The sequence below is a fragment of the Esox lucius genome, chromosome 13 (assembly GCF_011004845.1).
Source record: "Esox lucius isolate fEsoLuc1 chromosome 13, fEsoLuc1.pri, whole genome shotgun sequence".
NCBI lineage: Eukaryota > Metazoa > Chordata > Actinopteri > Esociformes > Esocidae > Esox > Esox lucius.
In genome coordinates, this window is record NC_047581.1 from 12,314,352 (window position 1) to 12,334,028 (window position 19,677).

Below are 19,677 nucleotides of genomic sequence, written 5' to 3' on the forward strand. Positions count from 1 at the left end.
CAGTTTAAACATTTGATATGTAATCTATGTTGTATTCTGAATAAAATATTGAAATTTGAAACTTCCACATCATTGCATTCTGTTTTTATCCACAATTGTACAGTGTCCCAAGTTTTTTGGAATCAGATTTGTACATATCCAAAAGAACCATAGGAAACACGATTTGGACCCCTTTTGTGAGCAGAGATCTGCCCCTAATACTGCTATTTTATTGCATGTTTGCAGTCAACTCTGGACTATGCATTTGAAAATAAACTAAGCTCTCTAAACTCACAATTAGTCGTCTTAACCGATTATCTGGAATAGACAGTTTGAGGTAAAAAATAGAATAACCACTAAGTAGGTTCACAGATTCTGTGTATTTCTCCGTGATGCCCACAAGTTTCTGAAGAACCATTTAAAAGTCCCTTGCTTTAGAATTTTACATAACATTTTTTTAAATTCTGTTTTGCCATTTAAAAATGCTCTATTGTATGGACTTTATTGTATTCTATGGAAACATTTGTACAATATAATTTATAAACCACATGGTAAGAATACTAAACAGCCACGAGGGGTGAGGTCTATGGTCAATAAACCACAAACGCCCAAGATGCCCTATTGCTCTTATAAACCGCTTACTAACACATTTAAAGCAGAAAAGAGATGTGATGTCAGAATACTTGTTCACAACTACAAATATATCGTGCTCTATCTTTTGACTCTGTGATTTTCATCACTTTATCTGTCATCGTCATGAGTGCCTTTCTAAATGTTATAAGTGCACGCCGAAGTTAATCAACCAATCGGCGATTCACTGTCCCTAATGATGGAAATGATATTAATGCAGCCATTCGGAAATCAAAAACTCAGTGTCTTCTTCACCTGGTTACGAGAAACAGGATATGTCCAAAGAACCCTGAATTTGCACAGCAATTTTTCAGTAATATCCTCAATGGAGTTGGCATTTGGTAAAGAACGATTACATGCAACTGCGTGGTCTTTAACTGCACTCTCATCAGTACAAGCCTTGCCCACTACGATGTTAATGTCAGGTAATAGAGCTATGATATACGAAAAGCACACTACGCCTGCGCAGTTAGGCTGCTCTGGATCTACTGCGAGCATAACCATTTGGTGCCACTGTGGTTGTGCCTTCAGCCCTGTCAATTGGGACCAAAACCTATGAGTTTTGGCGATTGGTGCAGAATCCACGTTTTCCCAAAACAAGAGGAGGTTGTCCTACCGATTTCACAATTTAAACATGTTTGTGATTTGTTAGTAACTTTGAAGAACTGGAATCCTGTAAGTAGCTATTCGTTTAATGGTTATTGCTTAAGAGTCATACAGTTGTCTGCTGCACTTTTGGTCAGCGTTGCTGCTTCACCGCTGCTGCATTGGATTCATTTTTTTTTTAGCATTTTTCTGAACATGAATACCTGCCAATTCCTCCCAGCGTGCATAGCGAAAGTTATTTTTTTCTGATGCATTTTAGGTAATTAGCTAGAGTCCATCAGATAACTGATATAATTGGTCGCCTTTCAAGGTAGGGACTCATGGCATTTAGCTAGGTACAGTACCAAGAAAGAAAAAGCAGATGTTGGTTTGAGCGTGCAGACCCGGCGTAGTTCTTGCAAAGCTATGAAATCAAGTCGCCTAATTTTGAATTTTGTTTAGCCTTCAACTTAGTGTATGAATGTCAGAAGGAAAAGGACAGACAAAGATGAATGAAGGTTCTAGGTGCTTTGCGTAATCTATCTGCTGTCGCCACAATATAAACATCTGCAAAACAACTTCTTGGGGATGTGTTCTGGTGTGCTGTACAATAGGCTACATCACTGCAGTGTGAGGAGAAGAGCGCATACACTGCAGCAGGTGTCGTTCCGTGCCTTTGAAATGGGAAACGTTAACAGGAGCTTCATTTCACAAGGCTCCCTGGTCCAACTAAAGTGTTCACAGGCACGGATTGTGAGATTAGTATTTGAGTGTGACGTTTTGTTTTGCAATTATTAAGTATTGTGTACATAGAGTGCACTACAATGTTTTCTCAACTACACATCTAATAGGATGCCTAAATTGATGATGAAGATAATGGAGTTTTTGCTCAAGTGTATTTTTAGAAGTGCGTTTTTTAGAAACAGTGTACCATACCATATTCAGGTGGTATGTAATTTATGAGCAGGATACATTTAACTCAGTAATGCTGGACCTTTTGGATATATAAAGTGAACAATATGACATTTCTTAATGTTTCATTTTTAACACCCCAAATTCTATTGATGTTTTCCATACACAAAGTTTTGCAGAAGGCATTGCTTTCAAACTCAGTCACATCACACCTGGTTAAATGGTGGCTGAATCCCAGTCACATCACACCTGGTTAAATGGTGGCTGAATCCCAGTCACATCACACCTGGTTAAATGGTGGCTGAATCCCAGTCACATCACACCTGGTTAAATGGTGGCTGAATCCCAGTCACATCACACCTGGTTAAATGGTGGCTGAATCCCAGTCACATCACACCTGGTTAAATGGTGGCTGAATCCCAGTCACATCACACCTGGTTAAATGGTGGCTGAATCCCAGTCACATCAACCGCATCCTATGAAATGTTGATCACAGTTCTAGATGGGATCTTTTTCAAATTACCTTCACTGCGTTCTATGAGATGGGTGATATAGGCTATGAGCAGTAAATGGTGCAGTGTATTGTTTGTCATCACTCATTTGGGGGAGCTGATTTGTCATCACTCATTTGGGGGGTTGTTGGCATTGGACTGTAACTGAGACCAGATGTTGAAGCAAAGCTGTGAAAGATGCAATGGGATTTCCCTCTTCTGTCATCAGCTCACAGATCTCTCTCCTCCTCAAGTCATTTTAACTCCCCTCTTTACTGCCCCACACACGAGGAGGAGAATCGCCTGAATCAAGTTCATATTGTGACACAGTCCTCTGGAATAGAGAGTTCTCATTTAGAACATTGACGGTGACAGAAACAAATCCAGAGTCTTCTGCACTTTGCCTTATTGGTAATAAATGTGCTTTGCCCGGAGAAAAGGCTGAACTGAATGTCCTTCTTTCTTCAACCATTTGATATCATATCTGAATGTGGGTGTGGGGATAATTCTCTGCTGCCCCTGGAACATTTTTACAATGTTTTGTTTTGCACACTTTTTATCTTCTTATGTTGTATCCTGCAGTGAAAACGGGTGGTTATGCACAGCTCGAAAACAGGTCTACGAGTTAATTCTGTCATACTGTAGCTTTTAAATTCATTTAAACCATGGTAATGAATTTCTCTTTGGAATATTACTGTCTGTTTTATATTTTACTCTGATTAGGCTACCATAAAATACCTCAGTATCCTCCGATAATGTTTTTTCATTCGTTTTCGCAAGCCCGAACAAAGATTTGTGTAAAATAAGGACAAACCTTTTCCCATCATGGTGACTACATCCCAATCTACTGTGTTTTCACTCCCCGTCAAACCATTGCCTCACCATCTGTGGTTCAGTGGTTTCAAGGTCGGTAAAATGCCATCAGTGTGACTGATGACAGAGATGATGTCACTCATAATGTGACCAAAAATGGTTCAGGAATGGTTTCAATAACACAACAATGAGTTCAAGGTAATGACTTGGCCTCCAAATTCCCCAGATCTCAATCCAGTCGAGCATCTGTGTGATGTGCTGGACGAACAAGTCTGATCCATAAAGGCCCCACCTCGAAACGTACATGACTTAAAGGATCTGCTGTCTTCGTGCCAGATACCACAGCACACCTTCAGAGGTCTAGTGGAGTCCATGCGTCAATGGGTCCGGGCTGTTTTGGCAGCAAAAGTGGGACCTACACAATATTAGGCAGGTAGTCATAATGTTATGGCTGATCGGTGTATCTCCTTGTATCCCACAGCTAGGCTAAGTGATCTGTGTCCCTGCCACGTGGGGTACAAGGTAGCTGGTCTGACGTGAATAAATGAGGAAGTGGATTTGAGGGACCCTGGTCGTGACCAAGACTACACTCACTCATTATCCTAGGTCAGAGAGATCTGTGATCCTTGCCTCTTTAGTGATGGTGAGTATAAGGATGTTTGTCTGAGTTGGTTGTCTGTGGCTACGTTGTCAGAATCAGAGAGTTTTCTTGTCATGTAAGTTTCACAAAAGGAATTTGTTCTGGTCTGTTGGTGCAGCAATTAAAACAAAATAAATAAAAACAAGTAAGTATAGTGGACTGAGCATAAAAACAGTAGACTGAGCATTAATAAATTAGGGTTGAGGGTTGTGTGTGTATGTGGGGAGGGGGTAATAGTCAGTTTAATGAGTTTGTGTGGTTGGGTGTGACTTTCAGATCTGGAAAGGGAGGAAACGTGTTCTGATCATATCGTAGGGGCGCCATTCTCTCTGACATAAAGGTGTGAATGCCCTAATGGTGCAGAAAGAGATTAGTGTGGTTGTGATTAATGGCCCAAACCTCTCCTCCCTTCCCAGTTCCAACGCGGCTGACCTGTAAGTGATTAAAACCTGTCATAAATAATCCAGTGTAATGACTGCTGTTTTACCCTCTGAAGACAGAGTGAGGGAGAGGCGATTGATGGACAACAAGGAGGATGGGAAGACTTGACCTTGGGCGCAAATCTCCATACGTTCCTCTTTCTGTAATGTGTACAATTAGGCTAACAAAACAGCACAGATTGTTTAAAGATTAGGATTAGTGTCAGCAATTATACACACGTTATGAAATGTCACTTCTGGTTTAACCTGACTCCTGAGGCAGATGGACTTAAGGATAGAATTGGAGAGGTTGAAGCAGGGAGGTGCCACACTCAGCTCCTGTCAAGTGCTTGATGTTGGGGGATAAGTGGCTTGCTGAAGGACAAAACCACGAAACATTGGCATTTAGCATTTGCTAATAGCAACCACTCAAACCACAATGCCACCTGCCGTACCCAAGAGAAGAAAGTAAATGTAAATATTGCAATACTATATTAATATAACAGCACTGGTTTTGTAAGTACAACAAATAAAAATGATCGTCAGCACTGATTGCTATGGTGTTTTATTGCATGGTCCTGAATATGTGGTGTAACAGTACCTTGCTGTTACTGGCCAGCTTGTTTGCAGCTTGTTCTTCCGGATTTTGAACTCACACGTTTGGCTTTGTTTTCTTTCTCAGAGGTCTATGGAAACGTTGACCAGTGATGACCGCCACGTCATGGCAAAGCACGACGACCTCTGCCCTTCCCCAGAGGACCTGGAGGCAGTCCAGAAGATGGTGTCCAGCGTGGAATGTGGCCTTAAACAGGTGTCAGACTGGATGGACAAACTCAATGCCTCCCTGAGCAAGGCACCAACCCCCTCCCGCAAGGACACCAAGGCTGTTGTAGACCATACCACCACCTTCAGCAGCACAAAGTGAGTCTTCTTCTGTCACTCTACATCAGTGTTTCTTAATCGTAAACCGGGGGACCCAACAGTGTACATGTTTGAGTTTTTTCCTTTGTGGGACCTGTCATACAACTAGGGAAATCCGGTGTGTAGTACTACTGTTGGAAAGGTATAATCGAATATAAAAAGGTAGTTTTCCATCCTGTTAATGGTCGTTAGTAGTTTTCCATCCTGTTAACTTGGTTATTATGTAGCATTTTAATACAATTGATCAAAAAATCCATAGAAGAAACAGTTCGACATCTTATAGCTTCTACATGTTGTCTTGACACACAGCCATCAGACATTTTAATGTTTTAACTCTATACTATATTGGTGGACAATGGACCTACAGCAAATAGTTAAAAGCTCTCTGCAATCAGGAATTTTCCCAACGTCTCTAAAACAGATGCCATTAAGCCCCTATTAAAAAAAGAGAACACTGGATGCATCTATAATGAACAATTAAATACCTGTATCAGATCTCCATTTCATAGTCAAGATCTTTGAGAAGGTTTTCTTCAATCAACTCAGCAATTTTGTGACCTCAAACAGTCTCTTAGACAAATTTCAGTCAGGCTTCCGACCTCACCACAGTACTGAAACGGCCCTGATTAAAGTTTTAAATGATATACGGCTGAATACTGATTCTGATAAAATAACAGTTCTGGTTTTATTAGATCTCAATGCAGCATTTGACACTGTAGATCATAGGACACTTATAGATAGGCTGGAAAATTGGGTAGGACTCTCCGGGACAGTCCTTGATTAGTTCAGATCTTATCTAGATGTCCGGAGTTACTTTGTCACCATTGGTAATCATGAATCTGATAGGGTGGCTATGACATGTGGAGTTCCACAGGGATCCGTTCTCGGACCGCTTCTGTTCAATCTTAATATGCTACCTCTGGGCCAAATTCTACAAAACAACAATATTAACTACCCCAGCTATGTTGATGATACTCAAATATATATGGCTCTTGAACCATATGACAACAGCTCAATAGACTCTCTTTGTCACTGTATAGAGCACAATAATACCTGGATGAACCAACATTTGGTAAAGATTGAGATTGTTGTGTTTGGCAACAAAAATAAAAGAACAAGTATTAGAAAATAGTTGGATTCTCTGGCCCTTAAAACCAGGGATCAAGTGCGTAATCTTGGTGTTCTGATAGACACAGACCTCACATTTAAGTCATATCAAAGCGGTCAGCAAAACCGCATTCTATCATCTAAAAAATAGAGCCAGAATCAAAGGCTTGGAGTCCAAACTAAACATGGAGAAGCTGCGTTTAGCACTTATGCTGTACAAACCTGGAATAAACTACCAGAAGATCTAAGATGTGCCCCAAACGTATCCATTTTTAAATCCAGGTTAAAAATACTTCTCTTCTCACGTGCCTATGACTGAGCACTTAAACATAACCACACTGTTTAGCATTATGACTCCCTATGTTTGTATCCCATTTTTTATCTTTATATGTTTTCTTATTGTATTTTGTATTATTATGATGTATTCATTTGTTGTGATGTTTTCATTTGAGTATTTGTTTTTATGTTATTGTACTTTCATATATTTTTCTTTGTAAAGCACATTGAATTGCTTCGATGTATGAATTGTGCTATATAAATAAACATGCTTGCTAGAGACTGTAATGTAATGAGGTTGATTACTGCTGGTCTCTGTCTTTACCAGACCGCGGAGGGCATCAGTCCTGTGTGGGGTGATGCGCGTGGGTCTTTTGGCTAAGGGCCTTCTGATTAAAGGAGACAAGGACTTGGAGCTGGTTCTGATGTGCAGAGAGAAACCCACCAAACTCCTGTTGTACACTATTAGTTCCAACTTGCCCTTGCAACTACAGGTCAGTTTCACTCACATTTTGCATGAGCAACATAACTAACATTCTTAAATTGATGCGATGGCACATTATCCACTGTGAGTTCTGAATACTACTTATTCCTGCACAGACAAATGAAAGAAACATTTCCTATAATTCTCTGTGGCATGTATAAAAATGCTGAGCAGGTCCAGTTAAAGTTTTGCAATCATATTAAATAATAAATGATATAAATCTGACAGGTAAGCCTACTCTGCAGTTTTGAAAAAGGTTTTGGAGAAGTTAAAGTATTTCTGTCATCCCATAAGACGGTTGTCATTAGCTACACGCCAAGATAGACGTACGCAAGCTAAAAAGGGCACATAATTGGGCTGTAGAGATGGTTCTGTTGGAGAACCCTTCTTCATCAATGTCAGACAAATCTATAACTATGATATTACGAAGCGAGTTGTTTGGTAGCTGATTGATTAATAGCAGGGATTTGCTCATCACAGTTTGCCTATTCCCCCGGTAGTGTCAGTTACCAGATCCATTTGAATCATTCCTTATCCTCTGTCCCACAGCCCCAGAGACCCTAAACCAACTTAGCCTTGACCAATGTATTGTTGACCCTCGACTCTGGTGGGAGGTCTTTGAGGTCTGTGTGTGTGTGGGGGGGGGGGGGGGGGGGGGAGGGTGTTGGGTGTTGGAAGATATAGCAGGCAGGTTTGTGTGGCAAAATGCCAAAAAGGCAGATTTATTGCACCAAAAGAACTAAAAGGAACAGCAAACAAACAGACAGTGTCCTATGGACAAACAATAATGAAACCATGAAAACCAGGACAACTTAAATAGAGTCCCCAATCAGAAGCAACACAGGCCAGCTGCCTCTCATCGTGACTCGAAACACGGAGATGTCTAGAGGCATCTATTCCCTGCCAGGTCCTGACTATGGCCCCCAGCCAGCGTAGAGATGGCTAGAGGCATCCTCATAGCCAGGACCTGACACATACTGGGAGCCTGGGGCTCTCATTTGATCAGTTAAATTTAAGTTATGTAACAAAGTGTGTGGGTCATTTGAATGTTGAATGTGTGTATGTCTTAGCTGGTCTATGATCTAGATAAAATTTGATGGGTTGCCCTGACAGACGCTAACAGGGGACCAGTACGAGGTGCAGTCCAAGATTTCAGAGTCAGCTATGCGGGTGGTCAAGACCAACGACCCCAAATTCACCCTGAAGATTACCTTGTCTTCCCTTGCCATGGGAGACAAAAACACTGCCCCGGACCAAGGTATTTAATTGTCTGCCTGCCCTCCACATAGGATCGGAAGTGTTTTCATTGAGACAAACTTAAAGCTGGCTGCAGGAGACAACATCATATATAAGGGATGTCAAATATGTGGGTGACTTAAGTGAAAATCTAAATGTGTAGAAATTATAATGGAAACCGACGTTCGTACTTTCGTGACTGTCCAGCTAGTCAATATTCACTGAAAAAGTGAAGTAGTTTGACTACCCCGTAGTGTAGTTTAGTGAAGGGGAGGAAAGTTCCGGAAAGAGGGAGACAGAAGAAAATAGGAGTACAAAGTTGAGGTTAAAGTTGAGAGGATTGGGAAGGGAAGGGTAGGAGAATGATGAAGCAGGGTTGGAAGCTGACAGCAAACGGTCTGAACAGAGGTGATGAAGAGAGACAGGATGTCTTGTGCCTATAGTGACATAATGGCATTATGTGTGTATTTTATTTGCTGTGTTAAATCAAAGAAAGTTGCACCTCATAGACAGAAAATGGTGCATACTCAAAGATGATGCAATAAACAGTACCGTTGAAACGTTTGAGGTCACTTGGAAATGTCCTTGTTTTTGGAATAATAATTTTTTTCGTTCATTGAAATAACATCAAATTGATCAGAAATAGTGGAGACATTGGTCATTTTGTAAGGGGCTGTTGTAGCTGGAAGCAAAATATCAGCTGGCTGATATGTAATTAAACATCTACATAAGCCTACAGAGGCCCATTATCAGCAACCATCAGTTCTGTGCTCCAGAGGCATGTTGTGTTTGTTAATCCAAGTTTATCATTTTAAAAGGCTATGTGATCATTAGAAAACCCTTTTCCAATTAAGGGTTTAATTGAAAACTGTTGGGCTGATAAAAAAAGTTATATAAAACTGGCCTTTTGACTAGTTGAGTATCTGAAGCATCAGCTATTGTGGGTTCATTTACAGACTCAAAATCGCCTGAAAAACAAATAATTGATGCTGGCTTTCCCCCCCCAATCTTCCTCCGTCCAGTGTCTCTGTTCTTTTACCCCTCTCTATCTTTTCTTTTTATTGGCCAGTTTGAGATATGTCTTTTTATTTGCAACACTGCCTGGAAGGCCAGCGTCCCAGAGTCACCTCTTCACTGTTGATGTTGAGACTGGTGTTTTGCGGGTACTATTTAATGAAGCTGCACTCAATCTGGCCTGTCCATTTATCATTTGCTCATATTGTTTGTCATCCACCTCTAAGGCAACAATCTGCAAAACCACACATTTACTGTTTTTACAAGCCCCTCCGTTAAAATGAACATTTAAAACTGCAGGTTGTTATTACAAGTGGTTATTAACTTCAAATTGCATGAGTCATTGTTGATATCCAGTAGTGTGCAAAAGTCTTAAGGCACCTGATCAATTGTTTAAAGCTGTTAATCTGTGCTTCTATAAAAACACAATACAACATTAGGAAACATACTTTTTATTGTATTCAAGTTCATCTCTATCAGGAAATGTCTTGTGTGGTCCTAAAAGGTAATATCTTGTGAGGAATAGCCTTATAAGGTGTGATGCAGCTAAGAAACCATTTTGCTGAAAGGCAACAAGCAGAATAGATCAGCATAATGGTTTCTTAACTGCATCACACCCAACAGAGCAACTGTTTGTTTAAAGTGAGATGTTGTTTGAAATTATTAAAAACATTTCATACCAAGTGCTTTAAATCCATCAGCACCTACAGTTAAGTGTTTCAATTGTTTAGACATTTTTACATTTTTGGGTAACGGGTTACTTTACAAGTGTAAATCAATTCATGATTAGTTCATATACAGTGGATATAAAAAGTCTACACACCCCTGTTAAAATGCCAGGTTCTTGTGATGTAAAAGAACGAGACAAATCATGTCAGAACCTTTTCCACCTTTAATGTGACCTATAATGTGAACAATTCAATTGAAAAACAAACTGAAATCTTTCAGGGAAAAAAAATAAAAATGTAATACTCACAATAACCTGGTTGCATGAGTGTGCACACCCTTAAACTAATACTTTGTTGAAGCACCTTTTGATTTTATTACAGCACTCATTCTTTTTGGGTAGGAGTCTATTAGCATGGCACATCTTGACGTGGTAATATTTGCCCACTCTTTGCAAAAGCCCTCCAAATCGTCAGATTGCGAGGACTTCTTTTGTTCACAGCCCTCTTTAGATCACCCCACAGATGTTACATTGGATTTAGGTCTGTGCTCTGGCTGGGGCATTCCAAAACTTTAATCTTCTTCTGGTGAAGCCATGCCTTTTGCTTTGGGTCGTTGTCGTGCTGAAAGGTGAACGTCCTCTTCATCTTCAGCCTTGTAATGGACACCTGATGGTTTTGTGCCAAAATTGCCTGTTATTTGGAACTGTTCACAATTCCCTCCACCCTGACTAAGGCCCCGGTTCCAGCTCAAGGAAAACCGCCCCAATGCATAATGCTGCCACCACCACAGTTTGTTTTTCAATGGAATCGTTCACATTATAGGTCACATTAAAATTGGAAAAAGTTCTGACATGATTTATCTTTGTCTCATTCTTTTACATCACAAAAACCTGCCATTTTCACAGGGGTATGTAGACTTTTTATATCCACTGTAACAGATGTGCTGGAAATATTCAGAAGCCTTGTATAGAAAGGTGCAGTTGATTTTTAAGAGAACTGCCTGTCTCTTACGGTTTTATCTTGGTTATTTGCTCAATGAATCAGGTATTTTTTCAAGTTTATTGGTAGTTATCTTTTTAAGGCTATATTCTTAATATGCGCAGATTCTTTGTGTGCATATTATTTTCTCCATAAACACATGAAAACTGATATAAATTGTCCCCTATTTAAGGACACCAAAAGATATGTGACAGACTAAAGTCATTTCCAACCTAAGCACTTAGGTTTAGCATTTGAAAAACTCCCTAGTTGCTACCTACATTTTTTGCTGTATGATAAAGTTTAATCCACTGATTTTCAAGACATTTGCTTCTAATTGTGCAGATGTTTCTGTACACTTCATAACTCATTCTGGTGCTGCTATCAAAAGTTAATTCTTCAATGACGACTAGTGAGCCAGTTCAGGTGGTAGCCACACAGTATGTGTTATTTTGCAGGCGCTCTTATCTGGAGTGACGCAGAGTAGTGAGTGCATACAGTATCATACTTTCATACCTGCCCTCAAATGTACATATAAACAAAAATTTAAATTGACAGTCTGTACTTAGTCTTTTTGTAAGATAAAGATTTTTGTGCCTTTGAATTAACCATTATTGATGGTGCTGTAGGCTGACATACAAGAGCTGTTGGAATAGAATTTGGATTTTATTGCCAGTTTGCCACAATGGTCTGTGCCAGTGAGATCCCCTCATTTGGACTACAGATACTGGTATCTTGTTATTACCAACATCTGTGTTCCTGATCACTGTCCCTATTTAAGTCCCTCCTGTTCCCGTGTGTCTTTTCAGTCTTTGATTTGGTTTTAAACATTTGTAACGTTGTTCTGTCTATGTGATTTAGATTCCGTGTCATTTCAATTTTGTAATTTTTTTATTAGAAGTTCATTATTTTTTATTAAAAACACCTGTGTCCTAATAATGTAGCCATACTTTCATTTGCGTCATCCTGCACTGCGCTGACTGCGCGCCGTTGTGGTGTTTGGGGTTCCCATGGTCATCAATCCTCATTCTCCTCTTCTTCATCTCCAGAGGAAGGCGTGGAGGGGTTTGAGGTGCTGGATGGCCAGTGTTGCCGCGCTGCCCTGGCGGCACTCCGACACACCAAATGGTTCCAGGTGGGCTGTCCGCTCTGTTTTTCCATTTTGACAATTCATTTGTATCTCATTCACACACACAGTTTGCTCCGCAGGGAGAGTTTTGGGGGAACCTTGAAATGGGAGTCAGCAGTTGAAAGATAACAAAGATTTGCCCTGGCCCCTGTTTATATAAAAATCTGAGATGGGGCTGGAGAAATGTGAGCACTCACAAATTCATATACGGAGCTATGGATGCAAGAACTGGCAATCCTTGATATCAACATTATGGTTTGAACATTTTTATATTTTTAGGCTGTCGAACAAAAAGCAAACTGCTATTTTAGGTTCTGCTTGGTTACCACTAAGCCCATTCGATATTTCTGTCTATATTCTTGAAGAAATCAGTCGATCAATATCAATGATCAATTAGATCCAAAAATACATTGCAACTACAGATTGCCCCTTTTCAAAGGAAAGCTTCTTTTTATGAGTCTTAAATTTTTTGGGCATCTCTGAACAAAGTACTAGTGACTGTCTTTTCCTGGTTTCATGTGAATCTTGCACTATTGCTGTTCATTTCTGGCAGGAATTCAACTGATATGACACATTTTGCATTTCTGCATTCTTGAATGGCAATGAGCAAGTCCAAAAATGTCAAAAAACCACATTCAGAGTGGGTAGATTTTCTTGTACATGACCTAATATATTTTATATGACTGAAGGAATAAGCATGGATCTTTTTTAATCACTGGATGTATTTATTGGCTGTTTACATTGTTTTATGTCCCCCTGCAGGCCAGAGTGACAGATCTGAAGTCGTGTGTTATCGTCATGCGTGTTCTCAGAGACATGCGCAACAGATTGACCATGTGGGAGCCTCTCAAAGAATGGGTAAGTGGTGCAGGGTTTCTGGTGGTTCTCTGTATGGCAGAGTATGCATGTTTAGTTCTATGTTTAGTTCTGGAAATACATTTTATAGTAATGATATACAAATATATTCTTCTTCTGCTTTGCGCTGTTCTCTGTCTTAACAGCCTCTAGAGCTGATCTGTGAGAAGGCCCTAGCCACCTGTAATCGCCCCTTGGGGCCCGGAGAGGCCCTACGCAGGGTCATGGAATGCATCGCCTCGGGGATCCTCCTCCCAGGTCAGGCACAGGCTGGATATAAAACACAGTGCTTATCATATACCAGGGGTGGGCAGGCTATGTTATATTGCCAGCCTATCATATACTGGGGGTGGGCAGGCTGTTTTATATCCAGCCTATCATATACCGGGCGTGGGCGGGCTGTGTTTTATATCCAGCCTATTATATGCCGGGGGTGGGCGGGCTGTGTTTTATATCCAGCCTATCATATGCCGGGGGTGGGCGGGCTGTGTTTTATATCCAGCCTATCACATACTGGGGGTGGGGGCGGGCTGGGTTTTATATCCAGCCTATCATATACTGGGGCTGGGCGGGCTGTGTTTCCAGGTGGGCCAGGCGTTCGGGACCCCTGTGAGAGGGAGCCTACTGACACCTTGTCTGTGATCACAGGCCAGCAGGCAGAGGCTATCACTCAGAATGCACAGGTGAGAAAACCTAACAATGCAATTATATGCTTTAAATGCCGTAAGGTTAGACAACATAACAAAATAAACAACACTGCTTCTCTTGTTGTTCACCAGACAGCAGCATTCGCTTAAGTGATATTCACTAGGCAGTTTTTCCACCCCAGAGGCCTAGTCAAGGTCTATGTACAGATCAGTATCGCCGCACCACATCAGACCGGACCTCTACAGCCCCTTACCGCTGAGGAAGTTACTGATGGACAGCCTGAGGAGCCTATAGATTGGGGCTTAATTAGCCCACTAAGGAGTGTGGGAAAGCCCTCCTAGTGCCCAAGCACTGCTTAGTACATGAAACGTCTGTAATCTGCCGCCTGTCCCTGTACACAATTCAGTGCAAATGTCATAGGCAGGGAATAGCAAAGCGAGGATCTCTGGGTTTCTGGCTCCGGGCAGGATGAAATCAGTTCTTTCATGCTCCGTATTGTTTTTATTTTAGATTTAAGTGCCCTCATTCTGTCTGATGTTTAATGCTGTGTTTTTCAGCATGCACTACGTCTTCTGGCCTTTGGGTACCTGCATAAAGTCCTGAATATGAATCCTCTCCCTCAAGCGAAATCCTCACACAGACTCTCAGGGCTGGACAAAGAAGGTGTGCTAAGTGTGTTTTGTGTAAACTCTGATATTTCAAGTTATTTTGCTATACTGTAGATGAAAATATTATTTTTCTTCCACAGGAACCTGTCGGAAAAGGCAGCACGAGTTTCGACACACTGACGACAGACAATTCTTCAAGAAGATGAAACCCAACCTGATAAGAGGTCCGATTTACTATGGCTCAACTGGGAATCCCTTTCCTGTTGATTCAGCCTGGAGAACAACTCTGTATAAATTTGTTCTGTAGTAATAATATTACCAAAGAAAATGAAAATCATTCACAGCAGTCTCACTGTACACTGTGTCCACATCTACTCAAATACTTTTCATGGACATTACTGTAACTGTGTGATCTCTTTTGCTCCTCCTAGCTCAGGACAGTGCGGTGACAGACCCCAACATGAATGCTCAGGCGAGACTGAACCAGGTGTTCCCGGGGCTCCAGTACAAGCTGTTGTCCCAATCTGGCCCAGTCCATGCTCCAGTCTTCATCATGTCTGTGGAGGTCCACGGAGCAGTCTATGAGGCCTCCGGCACCTCCAAGAAGACTGCCAAACTAAAAGTAGCACTTAAGGTAACAAACCTGTCCTTTACTGGCACGGGATGAATAATAATGCAATTTATATTTTGAGGGGATCAAGACTAACAGTAAGGATATAATAATATTGGGTAGCTGTTATGTTCTCTGGATCTCATTCTTCTATTGTCCAGGTCTTACAGGCGCTTGGTAACCCAGCTGGCTTTGATGTGGACCTGGAACCCCTGAGTGCTGACCATAGGTCAGATGACAGAAGTTTCCGTGATGACAGGAAAGACAAAATGTCCACCAAATCCAACAGCAACACAGTCATCTCCTCCACAGACACACGTGAGGTAGCTACACAATTGTCACACTGACAACATGAGGAAACCCCACAACCATCACACTGATAATGTGAGGTAACCCCACAACAATCACACTGAGAATGTGAGGTAACCGCACAACCATCACACTGAGAATGTGACGTAACCGCACAACCATCACACTCACAATGTGAGGTAACCGCACAACCATCACACTGAGAACGTGAGGTGACCCCACAACCATCACACTGAGAACTTGAGGTGACCCCACAACCATCACACTGAGAACATGAGGTAACCCCACAACCATCATACTGAGAACGTGAGGAAACCCCACAACCATCACACTGAGAACGTGAGGTGACCCCACAACCATCACACTGAGAATGTGAGGTAAACCCACAACCATCACAGTGACAATGTGAGGTTAACCACACAATCATGGCACTGACATTCCAACCTGTTATTTAATAACATATTTTCAGTTATCAATATTCAGTTCCAGATGGGGTCTGTTGGCTTTTGTTGTGACGTATTCAACCCCTTTGTTAAAGTGAACATTATAAATCATAATTTTTATGTATTTAACATACAACTAAACTGAAATATAGTGATTGAAAATGCTTGCGGCTACATCATTATAAGGGTATGCTTGACATCAGGAAAGATTGGGGAATTTTTCGGATGAAAATAAATGGGATGCAAATAAGTGAAGAGAAAATGTCCAAGAGTTTGCTTTAACACCACTAATTAGCTTTTTTGTACAATTGTACAATAATCAACAACACAAGGATACATGTAGACAGAAGTTGCTTACCAATAATACAGTGAATATTGGAAAAGTCACAGTTACTTAATTCTGTTTAAATCTATGGTATTGGAAACTGTTGCAGAGTGTGACTCCCAACACCTTAATACAGCATTTTGGAAAGAATTTGGGGGGAATGTTGTACAATCCAGGTAAATGTCTGCAATTCCTATCTAAGACAAATGTAATCACCACCTAATGTGTTTCTAACATAACTCAGGTGAAGACCTGATCATGGCTCTTTAGCATTATATTTATTATTGATATTTTACTGCATTTTTCTTCCACTTGGACATTAGTGTTTTCTTGATATTGTTAATAAAACAAAATCACAAATCAGTTTGAATCCCACTTCATAACACAACAAAATGTGTAAAAAGTCAAGGGGGGAAACGTCAGTCAACTGTATATGCAATATACTTGTTTGACTGGTTCACATCCCTAATAAATGTTGTTTACTGACCAAACTCTTCTCTAACGTCCTTCAGCTGAACTACACAGTGGTAGTGATTTTCCCACTTTTATGGTCCCTAGCCCCGCATCCCGGGCCCCTTCCTCACAGCGGGGGGCAAAAACCCAGTGATGGAACTGAACGAAAAACGCAGAGGACTGAATTACGAACTTGTTTCAGAGACCGGAGGCAGCTTTGACAAACACTTCATCATAGAGGTCTTTATACGTTTTTAGTTTTACATTCTTAAATAACGCACTTTACTGTATAGCTTTTGAAGGGCAGGCCAGTAACTCAGGATAAAATGTCCCCGGTTTAGTTAACGATTGTGTGTGTGTGTTCTGCAGGTGGAGGTTGATAAACAGAGGTTCAGAGGCTCTGGGACCAGTAAGAAAGCAGCGAAGGCTAGCGCTGCCCTGGCTGCTTTGAAGAGACTCTTCCCTGATTCCAAAGAGCACCGTACCAAAAACAAGAGGTCCACCACACAGGTGGGTGGACAAACATCACTTTCAGCCAACTGGTAGAATTCAAATAAGCATATCACTTAGTCGTGCGACATTAAAGTTAATATAAGAAGTGTAAGCATAACTGTGCGCGTGTGTTTGTGTAAGCATAACCGTGCGCGTGTGTTTGTGTAAGCATAACCGTGCGCGTGCGTTTGTGTGTCGGTGCAGAGCACGGTTTCGTGCACCATGTCTGTACCAGTGATTACCCACCCCAGACCAAGAGGAGCACCGTACATTCATGTCCCCCCCCGCCATGGGTGCCACCCACCAGGTGAGATGCTGGGGTGAGGCGCTGGGGTGAGACGCTGGGGTAAGTGTGCATTTCAGTTCTAGATGTCACTGTCATGCTAGGTCCTCAATCCCCTACATCTGTGACCAAATGTAGTGGCACCTTTGCCCTTTATACAAATAATGCACCATATCTTCCAGAAAACTGAATTATTTTACTATCCGCAAATGTATTTCTTTAGTTTGCATTTGAACAAAAATATCTGAAATATTTTCACATTTTACTTCCACAAAGAAATGAACGTAGATAGCACCTCACTAATGAAAAGGCAATTTTTAGAAGATGAAAAATACACTTTAAACAATAGTTATAATTTAAACACCAACATGGACCATACCCATGTAGTGTTTTGTGGCTGTCTGAGGTAATTACAAACCAATGCACAAAAAGGCTATTTTGCATCTCACTGGTAAACACCATGTTCATGTTTACCTGGCTTATATACCATACCAACATTAACATATTCACCAGTAGAAATGAATTTTCCCATTGATATTTCCTTTTGACAAGCTAATTCTATACATTTGCGGTTACTTGGCAAAAACGTTAACGTACCGTACCAGTTAAAAGATTGGACACATTTAACGCAGTATTAAGACTGCTCCTGTAACCCGAGTTCCCTGACCTTTGTTTTCAGGCTGTGGAGGGATGTATGGTTATGGTCTCTCCTTTCCTGCCTGTGGTAAGCACAATGGCCATGCCAGGACCAGTAGTTAGTCTGTGTCATGCATGAATGCACAGGCTTCCTGTTTCGCCTAGCTGTTTTCAGTGTTCTTTATTTCATAACAAGTTTGTTTAGACACAAAACAGATTATACCCGCATGTTTAAATCTCTTTAGTCACGTTGCCCACATGGCTGATAAACTGGGTTAGACTACGTTTCATTTGAATGGATAGACTTGTTTTTATTCTTGTCATTTTCTCTCAAGAATGCCCTCAGTTATGTTCTGTGTTTTGCAATTGCTCCCATTCTTCCCTGTCTCACACCACTACTACCCATTTTTGGACAACAAAGTGCTACATTACTTATTTTATGTTAAAGCCTGTTTTTTAAGTTATATTTTTATAGGTGGATAGCTTTTTGAAGTCATTCTTATTGGATATAGGATATCCAACTATTTTGTTGGTATTAATACAACTAGTTTTTAATCTAGTATGTATAATTGGTTCCTTGAGTTGTTTCGCACTTATTTTCAAATGTTTTGAAATGATACAATTTTAAGAAAATAAATCATATCAATAAATGTTATTTATATGTTGAGGACTATTACTTCTTGGTTAGCATTCTGAAATGTGTATACCCATGTCACCACTTTTCCATATGCACTGCTATGCCATTCTTCACCAGATCAAATCTGCAAATCAATCCATGGCATAAACAAGCTACGTCACCAAAATGTGAAACGCTGCTTCCAGGCATTGGCCATAATCAGTCTCTCTGTCTTCTCTCCTTTCTACTTCTCTGTGTAAGGGGCCTGTATATTGACAGTTCCCTCTACCAGCCACAGACTGTTGGCACTCCTATTGTAATTCACCTGGGTCCTCAAGATCTCTTTTGAATTCTGCCATCATGAGACAACTTTGTGATTGGACACTTAATGTGTCCAGGCTGTCTATACATTACTGATGGTGGATTCCTAAAAGTGTGTGAGTGGGAATCCCTCCATATGGTAATTACTAGTCCATCTAGTAAATGGAATTTCGTCTTCACAATGGTTATTTCCCCTCTGACTGAGTAATGAGTCCAGAAACTCCACACTTTTCCTTAATCGAATAAGTGTACACTAGAGCAAAGAATCAGGACGGTCTCTAAGCAGGCATCAGCCCCGATAAAAGTAGACATAATACATCATGATGGTTTAATACTCCCACAGTCCCACTGTGTCACAAATTTTCTTGAAATCATGGAAATATGCTGTTTGGAAATGGACTTGGCACAACATGGCAATATCCATGTGATGTACTACATATGTATGTACAGTATGTGTATCAATAAACACTGATCAGCCATAAAATTATGACCACCTGCCTAATATTGTGTAGGTCCCGCTTTTGCCGCAAAAACAGCCCTGACCTGTCGAGGCATGGACTCCACTAGGTCTCTGAAGGTCTGCTGTGGTATCTGGCACCAAGACGTTAGCAGCAGATCCTTAAAGACCTGTAAGTTGCGAGGTGGGGTGAAATTCCATGCGTCCGGACATCCACACGATGTAAAGGAAAACGTGATTCATCAGACCAGGCCACCTTCTTCCATTGCGCCATGGTCCAGTTCTGATGCTCACACGCCCATTTAAGGCGCTTTCGGCAGTGGACGAGGTACGCAACAA

The 19,677-nt window shown here is 41.0% G+C and overlaps 1 protein-coding gene across 6 annotated transcripts; it reads left to right on the top strand.

The window, feature by feature from the left end:
- Positions 1–1,094: 1,094 nt before the first annotated feature.
- Positions 1,095–18,542, top strand: LOC105014223 (spermatid perinuclear RNA-binding protein-like). Of its 6 annotated transcripts, none has more exons than XM_020052276.2 (18): positions 1,095–1,284; positions 3,892–4,053; positions 4,467–4,943; positions 5,152–5,390; positions 7,102–7,267; positions 8,371–8,515; positions 12,203–12,288; positions 13,045–13,140; positions 13,284–13,395; positions 13,723–13,820; positions 14,343–14,448; positions 14,534–14,617; positions 14,825–15,027; positions 15,165–15,326; positions 16,639–16,773; positions 16,903–17,043; positions 17,230–17,332; positions 17,988–18,542. In XM_020052276.2, exons 4-18 carry the CDS (start codon positions 5,158–5,160, stop codon positions 18,065–18,067), a joined length of 1,950 nt encoding a protein of 649 aa, XP_019907835.2. In that variant the 5' UTR covers positions 1,095–1,284; positions 3,892–4,053; positions 4,467–4,943; positions 5,152–5,157; the 3' UTR covers positions 18,068–18,542. The 6 variants fall into 6 exon arrangements, with proteins under 6 accessions (XP_019907835.2, XP_019907836.2, XP_019907834.2 ...); XM_020052277.2 differs by having other exon boundaries at positions 4,547–4,943; XM_020052275.2 differs by lacking the exon at positions 4,467–4,943.
- Positions 18,543–19,677: the final 1,135 nt, after the last annotated feature.